General features: G+C 40.9%; 1 protein-coding gene across 1 annotated transcript; it reads left to right on the top strand.

Moving 5' to 3' along the window:
• On the top strand, nt 1–6,860 carry LOC112434793 (uncharacterized). The gene is made up of 8 exons (XM_076879621.1): nt 1–97; nt 307–412; nt 2,102–2,172; nt 2,273–4,238; nt 4,537–4,695; nt 4,777–4,830; nt 5,260–5,408; nt 6,798–6,860. The coding sequence occupies exons 4-8, from the start codon at nt 2,576–2,578 to the stop codon at nt 6,858–6,860; spliced, it is 2,088 nt and encodes a 695-aa protein (XP_076735736.1). The 5' UTR covers nt 1–97; nt 307–412; nt 2,102–2,172; nt 2,273–2,575.
• The last annotated feature ends 2,669 nt before the right edge of the window (nt 6,861–9,529 follow it).

Genomic DNA, 9,529 nt, shown 5'->3' with positions numbered 1-9,529 from the left:
GACCAGCCAGATTCAGAAGACTGTGAGCTGCCTAAAGCCGCAACCAAACAGCTTTCCAAACAATGATCTGGACCTGAAACATCCAGAGCCTGAAAGGGTAAATATAATCCAGTGTACCACTTAATGAACTAATAATTTAATCTATCATCATTCTTTATGGATGCTGTGTGTGTGTGTGTTTGGCAGTCACCTGGGTGTGATGTGATTTACATGGACGAAGTTTATTAGTTGATATCTGCAACTGAATTGAAAACACACCTTTCCAACTGTCCAAAACAAATAAATGTTGCAATATTTTGCTAACAGTGTCACAATCATCGTCTGGTGTGCACAACAATATCATCTTTGGACAAGTGCATTCAGTGTGTGGGACCGGTTTCCTCCCTCAAGTGGCTTGGCTTTAAGTGCAAAGGTGAGACATTTAGTGAATAGGTACAGTGTATAGTAAAAAGCATTAATAGAGTTCAACAAGTTAAGACGTGCTGAAATGAACACTGCTCCCTTTTTAATTAATGGGTGGTCACGTCTAATTAAAGAAATGCAGTATTACCTCATTGGTGCAGGACCTTGTAAAAATGGTATTCTTGGGATTGTCCTCAATTCCCCATTCCATAACATAAACTGCTCAAAATAATAAAGGGAACACTTAAACAATGCGATGTTACTCCAAGTCAGTCACACTTCTGTGAAATCAAACTGTTCACTTAGGAAGTAACACTGACAACCAGTTTCACATGCTGTTTTGCAAATAGAGTAGACAACAAGTGGAAATTATAGTCAATTCACCATAATAAAGGACTGGTTCTGCAGGTGGTGACCACAGACCACTTCTCAGCACCTATGCTTTCTGGCTTATGTTATGGTCACTTTTGAATGCTGGCGGTGATTTCATTTTAGTGGTAGCATGAGACAGTCTACAACCCACACAAGGGGCTCAGGTAGTGCAGCTCATCTAGCGTAGCACATCAATGTGAGCTGTGGCAAGAAGGTTTGCTGTGTCTGTTAGTGTAGTGTCCAGAGCATGGAGGTGCTACCTGGATGTGGAGTAGGCCATAGGAGGGCAACAACCCAGCAGCAGGACCGCTACCTCCACCTTTGTGCAAGGAGGAACAAGAGGAGCCCTGCAAAATGACCTCAAACAGGCCACAAATGTGCATCTGTCTGCTCAAATGGTCAGAAACTGACTTCATGAGGGTGACTTGAGGGTCCAGCATCCACAGGTGGGGATTGAGCTTGCAGTCCAACACCATGCAGGATGTTTGGCATTTGCCAGAAAACACAAAGTTTGGCAACTTCAGCACGGGCACCCTATGCTCCTCACAGCTGAAAGGAGGTTCAAACTGAGCACGTGACAGTCTGGAGATGCCGTGGGGAATGTTCTGCTGCCTGCAACATCCTCCAGCATGATCATATTGGCAGTGGGTCAGTAATGGTGAGGGGTGGCATTTCTGTGCCTGCCAGAGAGCCTGACTGTCATTGGGTAACAAGATGAGGTCCTCGGACCCTTTGTGAGACCACATGCTGGTGCATTTGGCCCTGGGGTCCACCTAATGCGAGACGACACTGGGCCTCATGTGGCTGGAGTATGTCAGCAGTTCCTCCATGACAAAGGCATTGATGCTATGGACTGGCCCGCCTGTTCCCCAGACCTGAATCCAATTGAGCACATCTGGGACATCATGTCTCACTCCATCCACCACAAACTGTCCAGGGGTTGGCAGATGCTTTAGTCCAGGTCTTGGAGGAGATCCTTCAGGAGACCATCCGCCACCTCATCCCGAGCATGCCCAGGCATTGTAGGGAAGTCGTACAGGCATCTGGAGGCCACACACATTCAACTACACACTTTCATGCCACTCAACTACCTAAAGAACAAAGTATTTAATAAGAATAATTCCTTCATTCACATCTGGGATGTCCTTTTTTGGGGGGGGGAGGGGGATTAGCAGTGTATGTGTAGTCATTAAAATATCCTTAATGTGAACAGTTTTGTTTTTTTTTGTTTTTTCAGCATTTGACATTACTGCAATGCTTTGACAAAAAACTACTTCACTTAAATAGAACTGCAAAGCTAAATTAAGTCTATCAAAATGTGTTTCAGTTTGTTTAGGGGTCTGGCACAAATCTTGCCTTGCAAAATTGGCAAATCAGAATTGCCACCAGTCAACACAGGTGTGTATCCCATTCATATTTGGCTTGACTTTTTTTCAGTTTATTTTTTACCTGTCTAAAGTATTGATCAGTTAAAAAAACTTTTGTTCTTACATTCCAGAAAGAAGAAATTTCTGAATATTCAGGGGAGGATGGATTGCCACATTCAGTTCTGGATCAAATATCAAGCGATGATGATGGCAACCACAGCATATCAGAAGAAGAATATGTGCCAGATTCAGAGTCATATGATGAAGATTCAGATGAAGACATCTCATTATTGCCAAGCACATCAAAAGGTCTGCTATGCCAAGATGACATCTCCAAAGCGCATGAACAATCAGATTCAACGAATTTAATCCACAACTTGACAAAGGACAAGCCACAAGATAAAAGTGAGCTTTGCGAAACTGAATCAGAAAAAATGACTTTAAGTAAAAGAAATTACTGCTATTTTTGTGGCAAACCACAAGCTAAAATTTCCCGCCACCTGAAAACGCACAAAACGGCTCCTGATGTTGTGCATGCATTTTCCCTGCCTAGAGACTCAAACGAGCGTAAAAGTCTGTTAGAGAAATTGAGAAATAAGGGAAATTTTAAGCATAATGCTGCAGTTTTGCATGGTGGAGTGGGACCACTGAAAGTGAAGAGAAGACCCAAGATTAAAGCAGTAGAGGGAAAGTTTGCTCATTGCTTTTATTGTCAAGGGATGTATGTTCGCAAGGATCTTTGGAGACATGTCCGCAGATGTCCTAACAAACCAAAAGATGACACGGATAAAGAACCTGGAAGAACCAAAGTACTCGGCCTGGCTTTAACTCTGGAGTCTCAGTGTTATCCGCAGGTGTCAAGTGGAGTCTGGAAGGTTCTTGCTGTTATGAAACAAGATGAGATTGCCTCAGCTGTGCGAAATGACTTTACTGTTATTCAGTTTGCCCAGTCCCTCTACAATAAACATGGACAAGACCCTACAAAGTATGATTATATACGACAGAAGCTTCGTGAAGCGGGACGTTTGTTGTTGTGTCTGCGCACAGAATTCTCAGTGCATAACATGGAAGAAGCTATTAAGCCTGCTAATTTCCAGAGAGTTGTGCAAGCAGTAAAGAAAGTTTCAGGTTTTGATGAAGAGACACTGTCATACAAAACTCCAAGCCTTGCGCTGAAACTGGGACATACACTGCATAAAATGTCTGACATTATCCATTGTCGTGCCCTCATGACAGAGGATGAAGCCCTAATCAAGTCCACTGATGCGTTCAAGAAGTTGTATGTCTCCAAATGGTCTGAGATGGTGTCTCACCGTGCCTTGAACACATTGAGTGAGGCAAAGTTTAACAAGCCATCAACATTGCCCTTTACAGAAGATGTTCGGATTCTCCATCACTACCTTCAAAAATCTGCAGAAAGTGCCTTTTGCAGCTTGGAGAACGAAGCCACAGCTCAGAATTATGCCCAACTTGCACAAGTTACACTCTCACAAATCATTGTGTTCAACCGAAGACGTTCTGGAGAGGTTTCAAAGATGCGCCTCAAAAGTTTTCTTGAAAGAGACAAAACAGCACTCCACACAGATGTTGCCATGGGGCTCTCAGAAATGGAACAGAGACTCTGTAACTATTTCTGTAGAATAGAAATAATGGGAAAAAGGGACAGAAATGTTCCAGTTCTGCTAACACCAAGCATGCTGGATGCTCTGTCACTACTGGTTAGTAGGAGGCCTGACTGTGGTATTTGTGCCACTAATATCTACCTCTTTGCAAGACCCCGATCAATGAGTCATTACAGAGGAATGGACTCCTTGCGTGTTCATGCACACCAGTGTGGAGCAAAGCAGCCTGAGTATCTAAGATCGACACAGCTCAGAAAACATGTTGCCACACTCTCACAAGTCCTTAATTTGAAAAACAACGAACTTGATCAGGTTGCAGATTTCCTGGGTCATGATATCCGCGTTCACCGCGAATTCTACAGATTACCAGTTCCCACAACACAGCTGGCCAAGATTTCCAAACTGCTTTTAACACTGGAAAAAGGACAACTTTCCCAGATCCAGGGGAAATCACTGGATGAGATCAAAATAGAAGGTTTGTATTGAAAGGAGCAAATATTAGGGCAGTAGTTGAATATTATGCTTTATCAACCGAATTAAAACCTAAAAGCACAGACCATTCTGTTAAATGTCCATGATTTAAGGTTCTTGAAGTCTATTGTTTCATCACTTTGCAACATTTGGCAAACTGCAGAGTGGTGGCCTTAAATAGTAAAACTATGTACTATAATTTCCAGTATTTGTTCTGTATTTTGTCATATCTCGTTGTTAATGTGAGGTTTTTGGGGGGTTTGTGTTTGGTTTTTTGGGGGGGTTTTCCCACAATTTCTCAGATGAAATTGCATTAAGTGATGCTGAAACAAAGGACAGTGAGAGTGAATCAGATGATGATGACACAGCACTCACAATGTTGGCGTGTGGCACCAGTGAGCCTGTACATGCAGTAGCTGATTCCACAAACACAGCGCAGCTCCAAGACACTGTAGATTGTGGTAAGTTACCACTAGCTTGGTTTCTGTGGATAAAATGTTTGTTACAAATATTAAAACTTAATCAAATTGTGTAATCAGCAGATGAAGGACCACTCACAATGCCTGCAGCAAGTGAGACTGCTGCTCCCTCTGAAGGTAAGGGGTGCAGTTGGTTCTCTAAGCTTATTATTGTTTCATCACTTTGCAACATATGGCAAACTGCAGAGTGGTGGCAAAAAGTCACTTGGATGAGTGACAAAATGTTTCTCCCACTGAAAACGCTACGTCCAGATTAACAGAATCAACGTTTTGGGATTTACTTACCTGGATGATTGAGCATGCATCAAGAGACTTTTATTCAACTTTTTATTCAGTCTTTTATTCACAGCGGAACACTAAATGTCTCATTTTAGAAATTTGATAAATTTTCAAAGAGAATTTTAGCTCGTTTTGATATTGATGGTAGCAACACATTTCAGAAGTTAGTACAGGGTAGCATCCATTCTTTTAACCACCAAATGTTTTTTGTTTTTTTTGTTTGGTTTTTTGTTTGTTTTAACTACTACTACTTTATATATCTTCCAGAGAAAAATGCTGCTCAATCCCAAAATTCCCGAAGAGCTCCCAAAAACATGTGGTCCAAGGCTGAGGTTGCTGCAGTGATGAGGCATTTTAAAGACCACATAAACGAAGGGAAACTAGCCACCAAAAATGAATGCAGTCATTGCAAATTGGTAGAAGATCCGGTGTTGGCAGGAAGAACAGTTCAAAACATAAGAGATTTTGTAAGAAACAGAGGATTAACTGCAAAAAGGCAGAAAAAAATGAACTAAAATAACTGTTTAGAGAGCTGTGGTTTTACATCTTGGTCAGATTGCCAATTGTTGTTAACACTGATGTTCTGTTTAAAGAAAAAAAAGTTCTTGTTAAATACAGAAGTAGTTTGTATTTCATAATTTTTACATTTAATTTATTTAGGGTTTTTTTTGACGGGTTATATTTAAAATAAAAAATTATAAATGCATATTTTCTCCCCTTAATATTTACCTTTAAACTATTAAAATTCATTTTAAATGTTTTTAATTTTTCTGTTTTCTATATTTTTATATTTCTGTGGGAAGCGTGGGCATTTTTGTCCATAGATTTCTTTTTTTATTTATGGTTAAAATTAATGTTCAGATCCAAGAACACTAATAAAATGATGTTCCAGTAATCCTGTGTCCTGTCAGATGTGTATTCATGGTAATGATGAGCTATTTACATATTACATCATTGTCCCTTTAAAGACCCAATATTGTTTTTTTTGGACCTCATAAAACACATTGTTGTCAAGTGGACAATGTCTCCAGAAAACACAATAGAGTCTGGTTGGTGTGTATCAGTGTATCTAGACTTCTATAGGGAGTGTATGAGGTCTGAAGTGACCCAAATTTTTTTCAGATTTTTTCGAACACTTTAACCTCGCTCCCTTGGCTCTAAGTCCTTTCAAAAGGGTAGTCCACTTAAACCACCACCGGGCGGATTGACGTAGTATAGTCCCGCCATACCACATAGACCCGTATGTGTGTGTGTGTGTGTGTGTGTGTGTGTGTGTGTGTGTGTGTACTGTAATTACTAGAGAAGATAAATCTTGTTAATGAAACAGACGGAAAGAAGAGCACTCTGGAGAGGAGAGAGCAAGAAGAGGAGAGATGAGGAGAGTAAGAGGAAACGGTGGGGGGGACACGCAACATGAAAGTAAAAAGGAAAGAAAGAGAAAAAAGAGGATGAAAGAGGAAGATATACGAAATGAAGGAAGGAAGGGAGACAGGTCTGAGGGGGAATAAAGTTAGAGGAAAAAGTTGACGCTCACGTTTTGTTTCATTGCATCATACATCAGTATTGAAGGAGTGACGCAGAGGAACGGAGTAGGAAGACAAGAATGGCAGGTAGGGAGAAAGATTGAGAGAGAATGAGCGCAGACACAGAGATGAGGAGGAGGAGGAGACAGATGAAGGAAGAAAAATACAACCCGGAGAAGTCGCATTTTCTTTTCTTTTCTTTCTTTTTTTTTTTCAAAATGCGTGAGTGTGTGCCTGCCAAGTTTAAAGTGCTGAAGTGTAACTGGTCATGCATATTAACAGAAAGTGTTAGGCATCTATGGAGAGGACACTGAGCGAGTGTACAAAGCCTTTCCAGATGTATGAGGTATAACAACCTGTGAGGAGCAGACACATGGATGTGCAAGTCTTTCGGGGTTTGGAGGATAAAGGGATGTGAGGAGGCAAAAAATGTAAGATATAAAAGTCTAAAATAAGAAAAAAAAATTGACTTCTTGATGTGAAAAACTTGAGGGAAACTAACAGGTCAGGCCAGGACAGTCTAAGACATAAAAGCAGCTTTGGAGTTTGAGAAAGAGGACCTTAATTCCACTGGCTTGCACATCCTTGCATCTTAGTGGTTGCAGTGGGTGCAATGCAATGTAAAGCATCACAGTTTTAAATTCAGCGATCACATTAGTAATAATACTAATAATCATGTCGTTACATGTGTTTTGTGACGTGTCAGGTTCATGGTTTCTCTGTGCTCGTCTTTTCTCTCTTGTCATTCCCTTCATGGCTAACTTTCATGGCACTTGGCTTCCCTTGCCTGAACCTGGTTCTGTTGGAGGGGCTTTTCCTGTTATAAGGGAGTTTTTCCTTCCCACTGTCACCATGTGCTCCTCAGAGAGTTTGTCTGACTGTTGGTGTTTTCTTCCCAGTGTTTACCTTACGATATAAATCACCTGAATTTGTGAATTAAAATGAAATGACCTGAAGTTTGTAGCATAGCATTAATATGCACGATTTCCAGGAAAAAATATCCTTTTCCTTGTGCACTTCTACTATATTCAGCTGATTTCAGTTGGTGTTGAGTGAGGAGAAAAACAACAGAGCATTCGGCAAGTTTTGAGGGCTAGAGACAGGAACAGTGCTTGCAGTTAAGTGCACAAAAGCACAAGAATGTGATGGCAAAGCATGAACTGCACTTCAAAAACAACCACTGCTACTGTAACATGTCATCAACTACTGCAAACTTCTGCAAAGACAACAAAAAGTCAGCAGAGTGATGGTAAAGTGGAGTGTATGCTATCCCCAGTCAAGCAGCCAAAGTTTGACTTTCACCAGGTGACAAAATCAGTGACAAGCAGTTGGGGCTGTAGCATTGGAGCCTCCATTTTTACCTACACCTGTTTCTCCAGCAGAATCCCCGTGGCCACAACAGTTTTCTGTGAAGTGCTCTTCGGTCACCTTCCAGCTTTGGTGTCAGTTTTGTGCTCACAGTTAAGCACTAACAGAAAGACTGTGCATGTGTCAGTGTGTTTATATTGGTAACTAGCAATTATGTGGCACTGCAAGTAAAGCAGCAAGTAATTAACTGTATACGTTCCTGAGTGAGTAAATAAGTTCTACATTTATGTTATAATGTAAACACTTTTCTACATTTCATTTTGTTTTTTTAAGAGTAACGAGTAATGTGCAGCTTTTTTTGAGTAACAAGCCGAACACTGCTAAGTTTCAGCAATACTTTAATTTTGCCCCACTACCTGTAAGTTGGCTCAGTGGTATAGTCCTTAGCACTGTCACCTCACAGTGAGAGGTTCCTGGGTTTAAATAAATTAGCTTGCTGGAGTTTCCATGTTTTTCCTCTCCCTGTTTGGATTCTGTTGCTCCCATAATCCAGAGACATGGATGTTGACTAACTAGTGATTCTATTCCTATGAGTGTACATTACCTCATCCTTTGACAGCAGGGATAGGCTCTGGCGGTTAAGACACTGGAAGAGATGGATGGCACATATGCATGTAATTCACATTAAACATGCAAAAAACATTCATAAAACACAATCCTACCCAAAACTGTAACAACTGATGTGTACACAAGAGAGTGAGGAGAGGGACCTCTTACTACCTATTAGTGGGATGAATCTGTAGAGAATCCAGGGCAGACAGATCCACTAAGAAACAAAAAAGGAGCATGTCGTCTGCATCTACGAGCCTGATCAGCAGCCAACTGTGACATTAATTCCTGTTGGTACTGCCTCACAAGCTAAGTTCACCTTTTAAGATTGAAAGCACTCTGTAACTCACACACACATACAGGTGACAGCATGACCATGTACTTCCATAGGCAAGAATACTGATGAGATAGAAGTAAATATACTTACAGTATATTTTATTAACTGTTCAGATGCGTTGGCACTTTTATTTTCTTTTTTTTTTTTTTATCTGTGGTCTTAAGTGTAGCATTATGCAAGAAAAAATTGAAATCGGCCCATTTCTGCACCTTCAGATAAGGTGATAAAATACAGAACATGACTAAGTGCAAATGCATCTCCTATCTACCATCGCAAGATAAAAACATTTTGCCTTTTACTGCTAATCTTCTCTATTACTGGGTTTACAATACAGACCAGTAGTGAACAAAGAACACAAAACACTCAATAACTAATTAAGATTCACATCAAATCAGTGCATGTATTCCCTTATTTTGGGGACACAGCAGAGTGAGCAGGGAGAGGAAAAAAAGAGCTACAGCACTAGACCTGGGCACGCAACAAATCCCTGCTGGTCTGCTGCATGTGGCTAAGCGTGTGCAGGCGCAGCATGGCGTGCAGAAAAGCATCCAGATAAAAATGTCCATTACATTTTGCCATCAAGTAAATTTAGCCATGGAGACAGCAGAGGTAGAAAAGGGGGTGTTTGGACTTTGGTAACATTATTTGAAAATGTGGATGTGCTAGTCTTCCTGGAAAAGTGTTCTACAGTCACGTTAAGTGATTTCCCACTGGACTCATTCTTCCAGTTCAGAGGACTCCACTGATATTTCAAATTGTC

The sequence above is a fragment of the Maylandia zebra genome, linkage group LG22 (genome assembly GCF_041146795.1).
Source record: "Maylandia zebra isolate NMK-2024a linkage group LG22, Mzebra_GT3a, whole genome shotgun sequence".
Taxonomy (NCBI): domain Eukaryota; kingdom Metazoa; phylum Chordata; class Actinopteri; order Cichliformes; family Cichlidae; genus Maylandia; species Maylandia zebra.
The sequence above is the reverse complement of the archived record's forward strand: the minus strand, read 5'-3'. Positions and strand labels throughout refer to the sequence as shown.

What these genes read in the sequence shown, in the direction of transcription:
- LOC112434793 (XM_076879621.1), top strand. Translation starts at nt 2,576, where the DNA reads ATGACTTTAAGTAAAAGAAATTACTGCTATTTTTGTGGCAAACCACAA. An exon ending in CCAAGACACTGTAGATTGTG is followed by an intron (nt 4,696 to 4,776) that starts GTAAGTTACCAC and finishes TGTAATCAGCAG; the next exon opens with ATGAAGGACCACTCACAATG. An exon ending in GACTGCTGCTCCCTCTGAAG is followed by an intron (nt 4,831 to 5,259) that starts GTAAGGGGTGCA and finishes TATATCTTCCAG; the next exon opens with AGAAAAATGCTGCTCAATCC.